Below are 19,183 nucleotides of genomic sequence, written 5' to 3' on the forward strand. Positions count from 1 at the left end.
CCAAAAAAGCCAATAAAAATATTTAAATAATCCTAAAAATAGAACAACTCAACACACACACACACACACACACAGCATGACTAGAAAAATATAAATTATATTATCTGGGCATTAGAATTATATTTAAAAAATTTTTTTAAGTGTATTTACTTATTTTGAGAAAGAGAGAGAGAACAAGCAGTGGAGGGGCAGAGAGAGAAAGGAAAAGAGAGACTCTCAAGCAGACTCTGTGCTGTCAGCATAGAGCCCAGCCCAACGTGAGGCTTGATTCTCTGAACCTCAAGATCATGAACAGAGCTGAAATCAAGAGTGAGACGCTAACTGACTGAGCCACCCAGGTGTCCTCACCTCCCATTTTTTTCTTTGTACAAAAATTCATACCTGTCAGATGTTCATATGTATTGTTGATATAACCAGGAAAATATTTAACTGAACATTTTGGTGTTCTCAAAAATGAAAACTAGAAATACATGTCTTTAAAACCTAGGTTATTATGGAAAACAAAATATAAATTTTAAAAGAATTAAAATGCAGTTCTGATGGTATCATCCTGGGCTGGGATTTGCAGAGAGGAAAAGAAACAGTACTTGAAAATTCAGTCAGCAAGGGTATCTTACTAACAGTCGTCTGCTCTGATCTAACTACAAATGCTGTCTAAATGATTTCCAGCTCATGTTTGTCCAAATTCATAGCCCTTGTAAAATTTGTTTTCTTTCTGTAGACATGTTGATTAACCAATCATCTGAGTAATTAGGCATTTCCTCTGCCTTAGGAGTGACATTTTAAATAATTAACTTTAAATATGAAGGAAATTAAGCTTATAATTGTGTCCTCAGGATCAAAGTTCTGATCGTACCAGTCTTTCTTCAGTGGGAGCCCAGGATTCTGAATCTACCTCTTTAACAGATGAAGATGTTTGCCAGGAGTTGGAAGGAGCCACTTCCTCCCAAGAGAGCAGTGCTACTTCAGGGACTAAGGGAATTGATTTCAGCAGAACAAGCCTGGAAAGTTCTGCCTCCTTAGAAGGTTTGTTCACACAGCTTGGTCGTATTGCATTTTATATGTGGTACCTTTACTTTTTTCCCTTTGTTTTAATTTTGTAAAAGATTTGCATAGCTCCAAATCTCCAAAACAATTAGAAAGCCAGGCACTTTTAGGGAGGTCTGCCTTCCAACCCCACCCCTTCATCTTGTTTTCTCCCTGTGCCTAGAAGTAACCATTTTTATTCATTTTGGTTTCTACTTACATTGCTGCTGCTTTAAAAATATAGGGACGTGTGTGTTCTTACTGCCTCCTTGTTTTCTTACTCAAAAGTAACCTACTTTCCCACTCCTTGTTTTTGTCACTTAACAATAAATATATCTTAAAGATCCTTCCATATCATCACATAGCATTGGCCCCTATTCATTTTTACAGTTACATAGTTAATCATCTGTGGATATGTCACAGTTCGTTTTAGTCACTTCCCTGCTGATGGACATTAGGTGTCTAGTCTTTGACTATTATAAATGATGCTATGATACATGTAAGTCATATCATGTTTTTGACAGAGTATCTTTGGAAGATACTCAAAAATTCTTCCTTGAAGTGATAGTGCCAAGTTGCCTTCCTCGGGGATCTGCTATTTTACATTCCCACTGACAGTATATAAGAATTCCTATTTCCCCACAACCTTGGCAACAAATATGTTGCCACATTTTTGGAATTTTTGTCATCTGATAGGTGAGGACTGCATTCTAGTTTAGTTTTCATGCATATTACTCTTGTAAGTTGAGTAACTTTTATATGTTTAGGACTGTTTGTATTTCTTTTTCTGTGGACCATCCTTTGCCTACATTTCACTTGTTGGTCTTTTTTTTTTTTTTTTAAGTTTTAATAGTTCTTTTTGTACATTAGAGAATCCTTTTTGTCATGTGATTGTCAGATATTTCCTTCCAAGTGTGTCAAGTTTCTCTGGGTATTTTTGCCACACAGAAGTTTTTAATTTTATGTCATCAAATTTCTTAGCATTTCCCTGCTGCTTCTGGATTTTGAGATATTAGGAAAGATTTCCCCTTCCAGAGTTCACACAGTGTTTTCTTCTGACACTTTGGTTTTTTCTCTCTACCATTTTTTGAGCTCAGCAGACTTTCTCTGTAAAGGCCCTATGTTAAATATTTTAGGTTTTGTGAACCACATACGTCTCTGTCACATATTCTTTTTTTCCTCGTTTTTCTCTTTTTTTTAATGTTTATTTTTGAGAGAGAGAGACAGAATGTGGGGTGACGGGGATGAAGCAGAGAGAGAGAGAGGGAGACACAGAATCTAAAGTAGGCTCCTGGCTTTAAGCTGTTGGCATAGAGCCTGTGTGACACAGGGCTCAAACTCAAGAACTGTGGGATCATGACTTGAGCCAAAGTCAGATCCTTAACCAGCTGAGCCACCCAGGTACCCCCATTGTTTTCTTTTTTTAACAACAATGTAAAAGCCATTCTACACACAAGTAGATTTGACACCCAATTTAGATATTTAATACATTTGAAATTTGTCGTAATGTGTGATGTGAGGAATGGACACGTTATAGTATTTTTTCATTTTCACCTTTGCTATTTTAAAAAGCTTTTGTTGTGGGGTTTTCAGATGTACACAGAAGTAGAAAGAATAGCACAATGAATCCCCGTCATGCTTCACCCAGTTGCAACAATTATCAACAAATGGCCAATCTTGTTTTATCTTTCCCCCTCCTGTAGTCCCAACATTTTTTCTTCGCCACTGGATTATTTTAAAGTAAATCCCAAAAAATAAAAATAAAAATAAAAAATAAATAAAGTAAATCCCAGACAGCATATAATTTTATTCATCAGTACTTCAATATGTAGCTCTAAAATATAAGGACTTTAATGTTTTATATTGTTAAAAAAACAATTCAGCCAAGTAAATTTGAGGATCTAACTAGCTTTCTTAAATAATTCATGAATTGGGCAGCATCCCATCTAGCAAGTAGAGGGGAGCTCCAAATTGTACAAAACGAAGGTTTTGTATAGAAGAAGGGTGGGGCAAGAAAGTTTTAGCACAAGAAAAAGAATGTTCCAGGCAAAGTCACTTTCCCTTGGGAGAAGCGTCTTACCATGCAGATTACTTCATCTTCCTGTCTGAGATGGAGAGGGCCCATGTGGCCGACTCCTTGGCCCCGGCTGGAAAATTCCTGACTGACTGGTTAAGACTATACTCTAAGGAGGTTGAAACTGCAATTAGATTAGGTATGAAGCCCCTATTGGGAATTCAGCCTTAGTGATGCCATTTGGGGCCAGTGGTTTTCTTTTCAAAAAAATTTTTAGGGGCGCCTGGGTGGCTTAGTCAGTTGAGCGTCCGACTTTCGCTTAGGTCATGATCTTGCGGTTCGTGGGTTCGAGCCCCACGTTCGTGGGTTCGTCGGGCTCTGTGCTGACTGCCAGCTCAGAGCCTGGAGCCTGTTTCAGTCTGTGACTCCCTCTCTCTCTGACCCTCCCCTGCTCACGCTGTCTCTCTTTCTCTCTCCTAGAAATAAAAAACTAAAAATTAAAAAAAAATTTTTTTAACATTTTAGTAAAATCATGTATTTCATAAACTTCATGAAATGTGTATACTCTTATGTATGTAAATACATTTCAGAAATTGAGGTTACTCAATTCTCAGTACTCAGCTTAACCCTAAGCAACCAGTGCTCAGATCAAGAAACAGAACATTAACAACATCCAGAACCTCCTCTCCTGCCCACATCTAGTCACTGCTCCCTCCACAGATGAACACGGTCTTCTACCCTGTATGTTAGCGTGGCAAGGTTTGAACACGTTACAGACTTGTACAGCATGTCTTTTGTAAAGCATTCACTGTTTGAAAACGTAATATATTTTTAATGTGATAGTATATAACATTTTATATCAAATACTCAATTTAAATTTTCAGGTTTATCTCATAAAGCTATTTTTATAGGTGGTTTATTCAAATTGAGATCCAGACAAGGTCCACTTGTCACATTTGATTGATGTGTCTGTTAACTTTCTTTTATCTTTGTTACCTGTCTTTTTTTTCCACCTGGTCATCCATTCATGAAGAAATCGGCTCTCCCCCCACCTTTTTTTAATAAACAAGAACAATTTGTTATGCTAAGAAATAAAAGTTACCTTATAGCCTGATTCATATTTATTAAAATGAATATTTATTCTGTGCTCTAGAATAATTCGATACAAAAGATAGGCTGCCCACATACATAATTACATTAGTCAAGCCTAATAGAAGGTATGAGAAGGGAGTTTTCAACTAGCCCTTACACAGAGAAATTACAGAGGGTTATGGGGAACCCTCCAGGAAAGGACCATAATACCACCAGCTCTAAAAAGCTTAAAGGTTGATGTGAGGCTTCAGCTCTCTCTGTTCCTCTCAACACATCTTTGAGGCACAGCCTAGGATCAATGGTGGCAGATCTAGAACAATTTTTTTTTCATTGTCATTTATTTACTGAAGCAGTCAGGTCATTTGTCTGGATTATGCTGATTGCGTCCCCATGATTGGTGTGTAACATGTTTTCCCTTCTTCTCTATTTCTTGTGAACTGGTAGTTTATCCCATTACATATTTTTTTACCTTTATAAAAATGTAAATGTTTATAACATTTAATAACTACTGAGAAGAATAAGAAATGGTATGGATTGCCTCCAGTTTTACTAGCAAGATATAGTAGCCGCTGTCAACAAGTGATTTGACCACAGAACTCCCCTTAGTTTGTGTTGTTGTTGTTTTAGTACCTACTAATATCTATTACTCTTAAGAATACATTTGAGGGACACCTGGGTGGCTCAGTCGATTAAGCATCCAATTTCAGCTCAGGTCGTGATCTCGTGGTTCGTGGATTCAAGTCTGGCATCGGGCTCTGTGCTGACAGCTAGCTCAGAGCCCGGAGCCTATTTCAGATTCTGTGTCTCCCTCTCTCTCTGACCCTCCCCTGCTCATGCTGTCTCGCTCTCTCAGAAATAAATAAATAAAACATTTTTAAAAAATTTTTTTAATAAAATAAGTAAAAGAATACATTTAAAAATTCTTCCCTCATGTTTAAGAACAAGATTACTGTGCCAGATTTTAAAAGATCCTTAGAAGACAGAGAATAGGTAGTAAATCTTTTTATGATGAAAATAAAATTATCTATTTTACATGTTTTAGACCTTAGAACTAAACACATTCTTGTATTTTTTTAATGTTTATTTATTTTTGAGAGAGACAGAGCATGAGTGGGGGAGGGGCAGCGAGAGAGGGAGACAGAGAATATGAAGCAGGCTCCTGGCTCTGAGCTGTCAGCACATAGCTCGATGGGGCTCGAACTCATGAAACCCGAGATTATGACCTGAGCTGAAGTCGGCACTTAACCAACTGAGCCACCCAGGGGCTCCCAAATCCTTGGATTTTAAACACGGAAAAATAGAAACAGCGAAATGTTAATTATCGATAACTGGAATGCCTTGTGGCCTGTACACACAAAGTGCTTCCTTGGTGAGTAGTGAATGAACACCCCTAGCGTGTGGGGATCCGTAGGATTAGAGCGCATATCTTTGGGTTTGTACTCAAGAACTCATGCCTTGAAAAGCATTTTTTCACTATTTATTTGGTTTATTTCTTAAATTACCTTTACTATTTTGAATAGAATGTTTTGACATTTTATCAGAGGATTTATGAAAGTGAAAGATTTTCATAGCCTTTCTTATTAATTATAATGGTTTTGCTTTTTGTTTTTCAATCATGAACAGGATCCCTGTCGAAGTTTGCCCTACCTGCGAAGTCAGAAGTGGCATCTTCCTGCAACACAAGTAATACAAATATCTTCCAGAACTATGCAATGGAGGTACGATTTGAATCAAAAGAGCGTCTTCCTGTACTACTTAAACTACTTAGAAAAACTTCCATTTCTTACGTTTTCTTGGTCTAGGGTAGAGTAATTAAAAAGTTAAGAATAGAGCATCTGAAAATTTCAGAATGTAATGGCACATGAATAAACTGAAAGTATCCAGTTCTTCAGAACACTGTGAAGTCCTACTACTTTTCCTTTTTGCCAATTTGACAGTAAATTAAATTCATTAAAAAAATTTTTAAGTTAGAAAATGTTTTTTCGATTTTGACCTTCAAGTCACCTAGACTTGAGCATGAATCTTCCACATTTTTTTTTCTCTCTGAAGTTGAATGGTGACATTTAAATAATTAAAGGCTGTATGAAGAGAGACATGTATCATATTTCCTGTTATCTTTTTTGTACTCATACAAATTAGAATTTAAAATGTTTTTCAAGCAATGTGTCAATAATAAATAAGTGAATCTATTAATCAAAGAAAAAGTCCCATGCTTCCTTTGCATTTATCAACATATAAAAGCATTTTCATTTTCAATATTTCTAGTTAGCCATTGTTATATGTATGTTCCCTTTGAATTAAAGAAAAATTTTAATGTTCATTTATTTTTGAGAGAGAGAGACTAAGTGTGAGCAGGGGAGGGGCAGAGAGAGAGAAGAAGACACAGAATCTAAAGCAGGCTCCAGGCTCTGAGTGTCAGCAAAGAGCCTAACATGGGGCTTGACCCCAGGAATCATGAAATCATGACCTGAGCTGAAGCCGGACCCTCAACTGACTGAGCCACCCAGGCACCACGTTCCCTTTGAATTTTTATTTTATTTTTTATTTTATTTTTATTTTACAACTGAACCCTTTATAAAACCAGCTTTGCTATGCAAGCACATAGCATAGCAGTTTTGATGAGGAGCACTTTGGCATTCGTGTCCCTTTTTTCCATCATGTTTTTCATTCTTTGTGTCAGTTTGACATGGATAACTGCTCCATATGCCTCTTGTAAGTACCATTCGCTCACAAGGAAAAAGTTACACTTTACACTTTAAAAATTGTCCCTAATTTTTGTGTAAAAATTACTTCCAAATATATTTGTCAGTGTTGTTGCTTTTCTAAGCCAATTTGCATAAATTTGGAAAACAGATTTGCATGTAGTTGGAAAATAAATGATGAGCACTGATAGTACAATTGACAAAGTTTCTGATGGCTGAAACATCTGACAAAAATTCTGATGGGAATTTCCATATTAATGTAATGACAGCATTTACATTCATCTATAGCAACACTTTTTTTTGTTTTGTTTTGTTTTTATACATGCTTGTGCTATCCAGGGAGGAGGGGTGGAGAGAGAGAGGGGGAGAGACAGAGAGAGAAAGAGAGAGAGAAGAATCTTAAGCAGGTCCCATGCTCAGTGCTGAGCCTGATGCAGGGCTCAAACTCATGAACCTGGGATCATGACCTGAGCCAAATCAAGAGTCAGACACTTAACTGACTGAGCCACCCAGGCACACTTTGTTGCCATTTTGAGTTTCCAGACCATCATGCTGATACTCCTGTAAGATACAGTATATTGATCACAGATTTAAATATTGCAACAATGAACGACCACTTCCTTTAAAGTTTCTAAGTCTTCTTCTCAGTTTCTTATCACAAACCACTAAGAGTGTTTGGACCCACACTTGTCTGGTGACCACACTATGAGTAGCACACAGATTCATAATATGTAAGTACAAGTACCGATTTGGGTTTACTTTTTCATTAATAAAGTCATGACAGGTTTAACAGTAATTATAATGGTAAAAATGCTTACTTAAATGCAAGGTTCCCATTGAGGTAAAAATTTTGAAATAGATTTAGCTGAAATAGTTAAAGATGAGTGTATATATATAATGCACTAACTGTAATCTGGTTTTTTTTCTTTGTTTGTAACTTCTGAATCCTTCTGAGTTTTGGTTTTCCAATAGATTTATGGATTGAAATAGTTTTTAATTCATAATATCTCCAACAGGCTCACTTTATAAAGTGCTGTTTTCTGTCTTAGGTCCTTATCTCAAGTTGCTCTCGGTGTAGAACTTGTGACTGCCTCGTCCATGATGAGGAAATCATGGCTGGCTGGACAGCAGATGATTCAAATCTCAATACTACATGCCCGTTTTGTGGCAATCTTTTCTTGCCCTTTCTTAATATTGAAATAAGAGATTTAAGACGGCCTGGAAGGTAATGATTTATTCTTTCTTTTTCCTTCATGTTTAAGGATAATATTTCCTAGAATATCTTTTTTCTCAAGAAGTTCCTTTGATTCCCATTGCAGATACTTTCTGAAGTCAAGCCCATCTACAGAAAATATGCATTTTCCATCCTCCTTTTCAAGTCAGACAAGGCAGTCTTGTATCTCAACATCAGCCTCTGGTCTTGACACATCTGTTATCTCTGTTCAAGGGAATTTTGATCTCAATAGGTAATTATGATTATGGGGGAACTGTACTTTAACATATATTACACGTTTCTAAAAACAACAAAAAAATCATCTGACCATTTAAAATTTCTGTGTATGATAGGGGCGCCTAGTTGGCTCAGTCGGTTAAGCATCTGACTTCAGCTCAGGCCATGATCTCATGGTTTGCGAGTTCGAGCCCCATGATGGGCTCTGTGCTGACAGCTCAGAGCTTGGGGCCTGCTTCAGATTCTGTGTCTCCACTCTCTGGCGCACTCACGCTCTCTCTCTCAAAAATAAACACTCAAAAAAAATAAAAATAAAATAAAATTTCTGTGTATAATAGAGTCATAATCTTAAATTTTTACTCCTCATTAAAACATTATTAAACTCCCTAAAAACCTAAATATTTGGGCACCTGGGTGTCTCATTCGGTTGAGTGTCCCAACTGTTGGTTTTGGCTTGACTCATGATCTCACAGTTTGTGGGTTTGACCCCTGCATCTGGCTCTCTGCTGTCAGTGAGGAGTCTGCTTCAGATCCTCTGTCCCTCTCTCTGCCTCTCCCTCACTCTCTCTCAAAAATAAAATTTATTTATTTATTTGGTCACTAGCAGTTTCAAGTTTTTATTCTACCAGCTTAACATTGGAGAAAAGAGAGCAACTCTGCTTTGCGGGGGTTGAGGGTAAGTGGTGGTAAGAGTTTTCTTGATATGTAATTCACACATTAAAGTTCCCCCATTTATGTAAGCCAGAGGATTTTAGTATGTTATTCACAGAGTTATACACAATTGGGAACAAAACAATTTTTTAAAATAAATAAATAAACTTAAGTGTTTTCAATTTTCGAAATGTTTTTAATGTTATATTTATTTCTGAGAGAGAGAGAGACAGTGTGAGCAAGGGAGGGTCAGAGAGAGAGGGAGACACAGAATCTGAAACAGGCTCCAGGCTCTGAGCTAGCAGTCAGCACAGAGCCTGACACGGGGCTCAAACCCATGAACCATGAGATCATGTCCTGAGCAGAAGCCAGACCCTTAACTGACTGAGCCACCCAGGCGCCCCACCTACTTTTTTTTTTTTTAAAAACTTACATGTTTAAATAGCTATGGTTTGGGGCGTCTGGGTGGCTCTGTAGGTTAAGTGACCAACTTCAGCCCAGTTTATGATCTCATGGTTTGTGGGTTTGGGCCCCACATCAGGCTGTGTGCTGACAGCTCAGAGCCTAGAGCCTGCTTCAGATTCTGTGTCTCCCCCTCTATCTGCCCCTCCCCTACTCATGCTCTGTTTCTCTCTGTCTCAATAATAAATAAACAAAAAATTTTATAATAAATAGTTATGGTTTATGCTTTATGAATCCGTAGAGTTTAAGCTGTGTAATTCTTATTTGTTTTTTGTTTTTTGTTTTTTACACAGAGAGAGTGTGAGTGGAGGAGAGAGAGGAAGAGAGGGGAAGAGGGAAAGTGCAGAGTCCAACATGAGGCTTGATCCCCCAACCCTGGGATCATGACCTGGGCTGAAAAATCAAGAGCCAGATGCTCAACTGACTGAGCCACCCAGGTGCCCCTAAACTGCATAATTCTTATATGATAATGTTTACTAGTGTTTTAAAAGTAAAAATTCTAGGAGTACCCAGCTGGCTCAGTCAGTGGAGCCTATGACTCTTGATCTTGGGGTTATGCATTTGAGCCCCATTATTGGGTGTAGAGATGACTTAAAATTTTTTAGAAAATTTTAAAAATTAAAAAAATAAAAGTAAAAATCCTCAGGGCACCTGACTGGCTCAGTTGGTAGAACATGTGACTCTTGATCTCAGGGTGGTGACTTCAAGCCACCCCATGTTGGGTGTAGCACCTACTTTAAAAAAATAAATAAATAAAAATTCTGTAGAACACTTGAACTTTACAATGAACATCTTTCTCTTATCCCTTTCTCTTCAGGAATTAAATCAGTACTAACTCACTTCTACTTTGGAATATTTAATAATCTAAGAAAATACTTGGAGCTGCTAGAGGAAATGTAAAATCAAACTAGGACTTAACAGTAAACCTAATATAAGTGGATTTACCCTGAAAACAAATGCAGAAATCGACTCCATTTTGGAGGCGTGCCAGATACCCAATCTATGTAGCTGGACAGGTGAAGTCTTATTGGTAACTGCAGGTGCAAGAGAAAATGCGTGCAGAGTATACTAATAGGTTGGAGTGACCTGTTTGACCCTGAATACTTAGGCAGCAAACTCGTAAATCTGTGTGTGCATCTTCTCTTGTGATAGATTAAGTGTAGCCCTTTCTCTCACTGAGACTAGCTTGTTAACTAGCTTTTCACTCCTGAAGTAAGAGGTGCCTGTTTTCTCTGCTTTATATCCTCTGGGCCTACTGTGGCTCCTGCTGTAATAGAATTGTCCACTAGGGGCTCCTGGGTGGCTCCATTAGTTAATGGTCCAACAACACTTCAGTTCAGGTGAGGATCTCCAGGTTTGTGAGTTCAAGCCCCACATTAGGTTTAGTGCAGAGCCTGCTTGAGATTCTTTATCTATCTCCCACTCTCTCTGCCCCTCCCCTTCTAATGCTCTCTTTCTCTCAAAATAAACATTTTTAAAGTTTCCCACTAAATGTTTTTAATAAGTGAATAATTTTGAGTATTTAAAGTTCACTGGAAACTTAACATGACTAAACTACTTAAAAGGGGCACCTGGGTGGCTCAGTCAGTTAAGTGTCCGACTTCAGCTCAGGTCATGATCTCATGGTTCCTGAGTTCAAGCCCTGTGTCGGGCTCTGGGCTGACAGCTCAGAGACTGGAGCCTGCTTTGGATTCTGTGTCTCCCTCTCTTCCTGCCCCTCCCCCCCACACGCAGTCTGTCTCTCTCTCTCTCTCTCTCAAAAATGAATAAACAGTAAAAAAAATTTTAATGGATATATATTTATATATATATACATTTAAATATATATATATATCATGTTTCTCAGGTGCAGCTGAACTAACATCTTTCCTTTGATTTACTTTGCTACATATCCCATTCTGATACTAAAGAGCTGGTCTTTCTGGATGAAATAAAGTAAATCTAGAGAATGATGTGCTTTTTTTCTTTCCTCATTGCCGAAGCAAATCTAAACTGCTGGAAAATACATGTGCCCGAAGTATTCAGATCCCTGCTGATAGATCAAAAACAGCTGTGTCAAAATGTCCACTATTTCCAATGGCCAGGAGTGTTAGTACTTATGGCCCCTTGGATAAAGAAGACCCTGGAAGGCAGAAACTCATTTCTACAGGCAGCCTGCCAACTACTCTACAAGGAGCTACAGTATGTATTTTGGTGTCTTTTTAAATTTGGACATTGATGATTTACATATGATTTTGTTCCCTTTGTCCTAAACAGCTTTATTAGGTTCAATTTTATAACTAACAAAAAGAGTTTCTAGTCTAATGATATGGTTATAGTATCTTTCTATTTATATGAAAATTGTTGACAGGAGTTTTGTGGGGGGATTTTTAATTGATTTACTTGATTTAGTTTTTTTTAATTGATTTAATTGATGAGACAAGATCATCAATCTTGTATTTTCCATTTATGGTATTTTATTTATTCAACAGGACTCTTTAGGATTAGAGTGGCATCTCCCAAGTCCAGATCCCATCACTGTTCCCTATCTTAGTCCTTTAGTGGTATGGAAAGAACTCGAAAGCTTATTGGAAAATGAAGGTGATCGTGCTATAACCGTGGCAGACTTTGTGGACCATCATCCAATTGTGTTTTGGAACCTGGTGTGGTATTTTAGACGTCTTGACTTACCCAGTAATTTACCTGGATTAATTCTTTCTTCTGAGCACTGTAACAAGTATTCAAAGGTATGAAAATGAAAATTCATTCTAAAAGGCAATGCCACCATCACCATTGGAATATTTGCATATTCATAATGACCAAAAAAGTATTTTTTATGCTAAATATTTTAAATAACTGTTGGAATCATTAGATCAATAAAATTGTCTTGGTTGTACTTACAGATAATTTTTCTTCTCACAGCCTAGCAGTAAGACAAGATCATGTTTTTAACCTCCTTAAAACATTTACACAAAATGGGCTATGTTTTCATCATAGCCTCAAAAAGAAACTATAAATGACTTTTATGAGAAGAGTTTGTGAGTTGGCCCCACTCATGTCTCATACCTCCTTCAAAAACAAGCCTTACACATTTTTAGGAGGATGTCTGTAATTCCTGCTTCCGTCATGTGCTGCCATTCTTTCCAGTCCTTTACTCTGAGTTTTTGCTTAACATTTAGATAGGTTGTTATATGTTCACTTGTATTTTTGATATATTGGTCTATAAAAATGTTTTACTGCTTCATATGTATCACCACCACTAAATCACAAAGTTTTTAAGTTCAGGAACTTTTTCTGCCTACTTGTATTCATGTCTGTGTCTGTGATGGTGCATGTGCTTTGGATTTTCAGTACATGATGAATGAGTGACCAAGAGGTTATCTCAGTGAGTTATCTAGGGTAGGATCTTGGATTGATGTAACATAGTTTCCTGGATTCCTTTTTCTGTAGACCCCTCAATCATAAACTGGTCAAAATTAGACCTTCATGGTACCCTTTCTCAGTGCTTGGTTAAATCTGTTACTTTAGAGATCATTAGCTTCCCGACTGGGCCCATCTTCCTTCAGTAAAGACAGAATGCGTACAAACCAATCATTTTCTCTTTTCTTTTCTCTCTTGCACGAATATATCCTAAAAAGTATTTATAAGGATCATTAATGAATATTTGTTTGTTCTTCAACACAGATTCCTCGCCACTGTATGTCTGAAGATAGTAAATATGTTTTAATACAAATGTTGTGGGACAATATGAAGTTACATCAGGATCCGGGACAGCCCTTGTACATCCTCTGGAATGCCCACAGTAAGTGCTGCACAGAATGCTTACTTTGTTCATATGAGAGTAGGCTCTACTTGTTTTATAAGCCTAACCTATTGTATAATAACCTTTATTTTACTATACTACTTTTTGTCTTACAGGTCAAAATCGTACTCTTTTATTTGAGAGTGAGTGTTAAGTTTGATGTTTTTAAGTGCTATCTTCCATGGAGGTCAAGGGTTTTTTTTTTTGTTTTTTTGTTTCTGTTTTCTTGAGTGGTGCTTTGTATGTGCTGGAGGGGTTATGTTTTGTGGAGTTTGCTTTTAGCACATTGCTTGTCCCAGTTTCTTTTTTTTACACATTTGTTTCCATCCCAAGCTGCTGATTTAGAATTTCCTCTAGGGGCTGCACTAAGGAAAACAGAATTTTTAGTTTTTGTTTGAGGCCACAGAAAGCTTTAGGCCTAATTTTTATCATTATGTGTCTTATTTTTTTTCCTTTTCTTTTTTTTCTTCCTTCATTCTTAGATTTCTGTTCCTTCATCAACTGCCCTTAATTTGTTTTGGGAGCTTTGTAACTTCTTTAATAACTATCAGTTGCTGCTTAATTACATTGTCCTTTATACACAGAACATTTTCCTTCATTTGCTTTTTTGTTCTTTTCCAGCCCAAAAGTATCCAATGGTCCATTTACTACAAAAAGGTGACAATTCATTTAACCAGGAACTGTTGAAAAATATGGTAAAAAGCATTAAAATGAATGATGTCTATGGACCAATGAGTCAGATTTTAGAGACACTGAATAAATGCCCTCATTTTAAAAGACAGAGGTAAGTCTGTCTTGAATGTATTGTTCCTCCAAGCAGATTCCTATTACTGGCTTAGTAAGTTGTTTGATTATTTCATATCATATTAGCATAAAGAATCTTGTACAGAATATAGACACCAATGAATAGTAATATCTTCTCTACTCCTTTCCCCCCCCCAGGAGTTTATATAGAGAAATACTATTTCTCTCGCTTGTGGCACTGGGAAGAGAAAACATTGACATAGGTAATTCAGCATAATATCTAACATGTAATATTTATAAATCATGGTATTGTTTTCAAAGGATTTTTATATTGATAGTCTATTATTTTAATATTAAATTATATTAGTATTATATAATATATATTAACATTAGAAGAATTCTTTGGGTTTTTTATTTTAATGTAATAGATACTTTAATACTTTGGTCATGTTAGTAATAGTAATGATAAATTATAAAAGCTAACATTTTTTGAAGGCTTACTATGTTCCTTACACTGTAAGAAGTACTTCCCATGTATTATCTCTGATAATTTTCCCCAAAGCCCTGTGAGATAGGTACTGTTATCATTTCTGTGTTACTAGTGAGGCATCCAGGGGTCTGTGAAGTTAAGTAACTTGAACTTGGGTTTCACAGTGAATAACAGAGCCCTATTTGAACCAAGCAGTGTTACAAAATTCTTTTTTTTTTTTTAATGTTTATTTTTGAGAGAGAAAGAGAGAGACAGAGACAGAGCGTGAGCAGGGGAGATGCAGAGAGAGAAGGAGACAGAATCTGAAGCAGGCTCAAGACTCTGAGCTGTCAACACATATCCTGAGTGAGACTCGAATTCACAAACTGCAAGATCATGACCTGAGCTGAATTCAGACGCTTAACCAACTGAACCACCCAAGTGCCCCTTGAACCAAGCAGTTCTAATTGCCAATCCCATGCTTTTAACAGTTGGGTGATAGCACGAATAACATTAAGCTTGTTTCAGAAGGGATATAAGGTATCTAAATATATATGTCAGGAGGTCCTAAATTTTTTTGATTGATCGTCTCCTTCTCCCAGTTATTGTGCTTGACTTCCTTTAGGTTTCTGTTTCTAAATCTCAGGAAAGGGCGGAAATAGCCCCTAACAGACAAAAAGAAGAAAGCAGTAGCTGTCAGGCATCAAGAGACTCAAGCAGAAATTTGGCGTTTTGTCTGAGAAGTTGTAATGTGAATAAGCTGATGAAAATGATAATGATACATATAATTCATCTGACTTGAGTGGTACCTAACTTGGGTGTCCTACTTAATTAAACCCACTCCCAGTTAACGAGAGTATGCAATGGGACATACTTTTAGGTGATTGTATACTGTCTTAACAAAAACATACCTAGTTATTTAGTGCTAGTCAACACTTCAGTTGACTTTTAATGTGCCCATGACGTTTGCCACAGATATTTTTTAGTCTCATCAGAGTCAAAGTGATGATAATGCATAATTAGCTTATGCCCTATTACAGGCTACTCAGCCACACCATATGAAACGTTGAGTAGAGAACAAGGGCACTCCCTTGTGGTGCTGGCTTCCCAACAAGTTCACTAAAGGATGGGAGAGAGCAGGAGTTAGTGGGTGAAGTAGAGGGCTTAGAGCAGCCACCCCTAACTGGGTAGCTCAAGGGGTTCTCAAGTGCCATCTGACCAAAGGTGGCTCATGTCATTAGGAATTGTCAGCCTTGATGCCAGGAGAGAAGTTGTTGAATCCAGAAGCCATGATGTACATGGGTGAGATGGTAAGCATCTTATAGAATGGAATTATGAGATGGGGTTAATATTTTTTTGTACTCATTATCTAAAAGGATTAATCTTTATTTAACACATTCTCCAGAAAAGCCAGATCTCTTTAAAGTTTAAAGTAAATTTCCTGACCCCCTAAAATAATGCTGAGAGAGGAAAAGTGTAAAAGGCTTTTCTTTATCTCAGCAACCCGTCATTTACTTTGTTCTAGCTAAGACCAGCATCGCATGACCCCTGCAGTGATGCTGTTTAATTTCCTTATCCTTGTATACCAGCAACCCCTCCCCCAACTGGAGCCAAATTTAAAAATACACAATTTTATTCCTCCTCTAGATCTGCTTGGAGATTATTATATAGGTTTACTGGTACCTTAAAGGAATTTACCACTTCATGAATTCAAGAGCCCTTTTCCTCTGACTCTTTGTAGGATCACAGACCTGATATCAACTTCCTTTGCCTGTTGTTTGAAGGTTTCTAGAAGCATCTAGAAAGCATCTTTATGACCTGTCTTTTATGCCCTCGCTGGATGCAAATCTTTTCACTGTCTATATATATTGTGTGTCCCTCAAAAAACTATCACTTTTTGTGTAGACCAAAGTTGATGCCCAAGGAATTTTAGAGCCCAAAGGGAAGGATTGGAGACTAGAGCAATAATGAGAAAGAAAAGCAAATTTGAAAACAGATATAAATGAGTAAGTAATTGGTATTAGAATGGACTGATGGATGGAAAACCTAGATGTTAAAGGATTAATTTATGGAGGCTTCTGCGGAGAGGTAGATTGGACTATGGGGAGAAGGTACCAAAAGTGCAAGTGCACATTGTGACCAGGAGGGAGTGTGGAGAATGTATCTATCAACCCAAGTCTAAGGTGCACCAAGTCTAAGGTGCCTTGGGGCCAGACAAGTTAGAAGATAAGGAAGGTTTCTGAGGAAATGACACTGAGTTGAGAATTTAGCCAGACTATCAGTGGGAGACAAAACAAACTTTAAAGTTTGTAGGAAGACCCTGAGGTAAAAAAAAGTCTGTCATTTTTGAGTAACGGAAAGGCCAGGGAAGAAAGGGATCACAGAGAAAGGGTGGAGTGCAGCATAAAATGAGTTTGGAAAAACAGGTAGGAACTAGATCGTGCAGTGTCTATAGGTTCTGCCAAGTATCTTGGACTGAATCCTAAGGGCAGTGGGAAACATCTGGCGGGGGGGGGGGGGTTAAGCAGGAGCGAGACATAATCAATACCTGTTTTACCAGGATTTCTAGTCTAGTCTAGGAGAACAAATTGTGTGGGAACCCAGTAGACAGTGAAAAGGGCAATTAAGAAGCTAATGCAATAGTACAAGCGAAACTTGTACAAGTGTGATATTTTAAACAAAACCAATGTTTCAAGGACAAAGAGGGGCACTTGGCTGGTCTTGGGGGTCATGAGTTGAAGCACCCATTGGGTGTAGAGATTACTAAAAAGTAATAAATAAACTTTAAAAAAATACAAAGAGACTGGCTTGATTAGAAAGAAAATAAATCTGCTCATTTAAAAGCTGGGAATTGGAAAATTGGCCTTACACTAAAATGACTTTTAAAAATTTTAGCTATATAACAACAATAAAAAAAATTAGCTATAAAAAAAATGTTTAGCTGTTCATCTGAGCCCAGTAGAGATCAGTGTTTGCTGTCTTTGGGGGAAAAAAAAAAAAAGTATCGCCCAAAGAAATATAACCAGGGAACATCATACTCAGAAGTCACATAAGTCCTTGATTTCCTAGTTGAAATAAAGGTGGAAAAATTTGGACAAGTTCTAATAAGAAAAGTAAAACTTATTTAGAATTAACTACTATTTGATGAAAAAGGCTAACAGAAGTATAAATGTGTTTAACCTGTAATTTTGTTTGTAAACAAATGTATGACTACATTTAGCCATACTTTCCATTAGAAAGAGAAAAAGAATGAATGGATTCATATTGCAGCTAGGGGGCTTTGAGCAGAATGCTGTGAATATTTGTTTTTTAACTATAATGGTTGTGAAACACTGGAAAGTACTAAAGATAAGAAATTTGGCAAGTGATTCTGATGCTCAACTGGAAATATAAGCAGGTAGGAACTTCTATGTAAATACCTACATAACCTTCTACCTTAAGAAACAGATAAAGAAGAGTAAACTAAACCCAAAGCAAGCAGAAGAAAGGAAATAATATTACAGCAGAAATCAATGACATAGAGAAAAAAAATACAGGGTGCCTGGGTGGCTCAGTCGGTTAAGCATCCGACTTCGGCTCAGGTCATGATCTTGCGGTTCATGGGTTCGAGCCCCGCATTGAGCTCTGTGCTGACCGCTAGCTCAGAGTCTGGAGCCTGTTTCAGATTCTGTGTCTCCCTCTCTTCGCTGACCCTCTCCTGCTCATGCTGTCTCTCTCTCAGAAATAAATAAAACATTTAAAAAAAAAAAAGAAGAAATATAGAAAATATAAGGAAAAACAATTTTTAAAATAGAGAAACTCATTAACATCAAAGTTGGTTCTTTGAAAAGATCATTGATCTTTAGTGAGAATAAGAGAAAAAGAGAGAAGACTCAAATTAATGAAATAAGGAATGAAAGAGGAGATATTCCTACCACGCTACCAAAAATAAAAAGAATTATAAGAGTACAATCAATAATCACATGCCAACAAATTCAGTAATTCAGATAGGAAAATTGCTACAAAGTCATAAGCTACAAAACTGACTCTAGAATAGAAAACCTTACTAGAGCTGTAACAAGTAAATAGATTGAGTTAATAACCATAAAGCTTCCCAGAAAGAAAAACCCAGAACCAGGCGGTGAATTCTATCAAATGTTTAAAGACGGATTAACACTAATTGTGATGGACTGTATATTTGTGCCCTGCCCCTACTCCTATGTTAAAGCCTTAATGTGATAGTATTTGGAAGTAGGGTACCTTGGGAAGTAATAACATCATCTGGTTGGAGCCCCCACAATGGGTAAATATCCTTAAGAAGAGAGCTATCCCTCTCAACCATGTAAAGATACAGGGAGAAGACAGCTGCCCACAAACCAGGAACAGTGCTCTCACCAGACATCAGATCTGCTGTTGCCTTGATCTTGGACTTCCCAGCCTTCAGAACCATGAGAAATAAATGTTCATTATTTAAGACACCCAGTCTATGGTATCCTGTTATAGCAGCCTGAACTAAGGCACTAATCCTTCACAACCTCTTTTTTTTTTTCATTTCCTCTATGTTTTGTTTTTTTTTTTTACAAATAGTTTATTGTCAAATTAGTTTCCACATAACACTCAGTGCTCATCCCCACAAGTGTCCTCCTCCATGCCCATCCCCCCCTCCCCCTCACATCCATCAGTCCTCAGTTTTTGTCAGCATTCAAGAGTCTCTCCTGGTTTGCCTCTCCCCCTTTCCCCCACCATTTCCCCCCTTCTTCTCCCCCTTGTTCCTCAGTTAAGTTCCTCCTAATCCTCCTATATGTGCAAACAT

At 37.3% G+C, this 19,183-nt stretch overlaps 1 protein-coding gene across 4 annotated transcripts in view; it reads left to right on the forward strand.

Annotated features, from left to right (window-relative positions):
- The window catches only part of DENND4A (DENN domain containing 4A), a 134,270-nt gene that overhangs the window by 109,048 nt on the left and 6,039 nt on the right, over positions 1–19,183 (forward strand). For 2 of the 4 annotated variants that reach the window (XM_039219145.1, XM_039219160.1), the window contains 10 exons: positions 837–1,026; positions 5,756–5,850; positions 7,884–8,059; positions 8,154–8,300; positions 11,380–11,578; positions 11,869–12,123; positions 13,061–13,178; positions 13,295–13,321; positions 13,800–13,962; positions 14,121–14,185. In XM_039219145.1, coding sequence (XP_039075076.1) covers positions 837–1,026; positions 5,756–5,850; positions 7,884–8,059; positions 8,154–8,300; positions 11,380–11,578; positions 11,869–12,123; positions 13,061–13,178; positions 13,295–13,321; positions 13,800–13,962; positions 14,121–14,185 — 1,435 coding nt within the window. The remainder of the gene's footprint in view (positions 1–836; positions 1,027–5,755; positions 5,851–7,883; positions 8,060–8,153; positions 8,301–11,379; positions 11,579–11,868; positions 12,124–13,060; positions 13,179–13,294; positions 13,322–13,799; positions 13,963–14,120; positions 14,186–19,183) is intronic. The other 2 variants (XM_039219153.1, XM_039219164.1) reach the window with 1 other exon arrangement.

This window comes from Hyaena hyaena, unplaced genomic scaffold (assembly GCF_003009895.1).
Source record: "Hyaena hyaena isolate Hyena2069 unplaced genomic scaffold, ASM300989v1 scaffold_15, whole genome shotgun sequence".
Taxonomy (NCBI): Eukaryota; Metazoa; Chordata; class Mammalia; order Carnivora; family Hyaenidae; genus Hyaena; species Hyaena hyaena.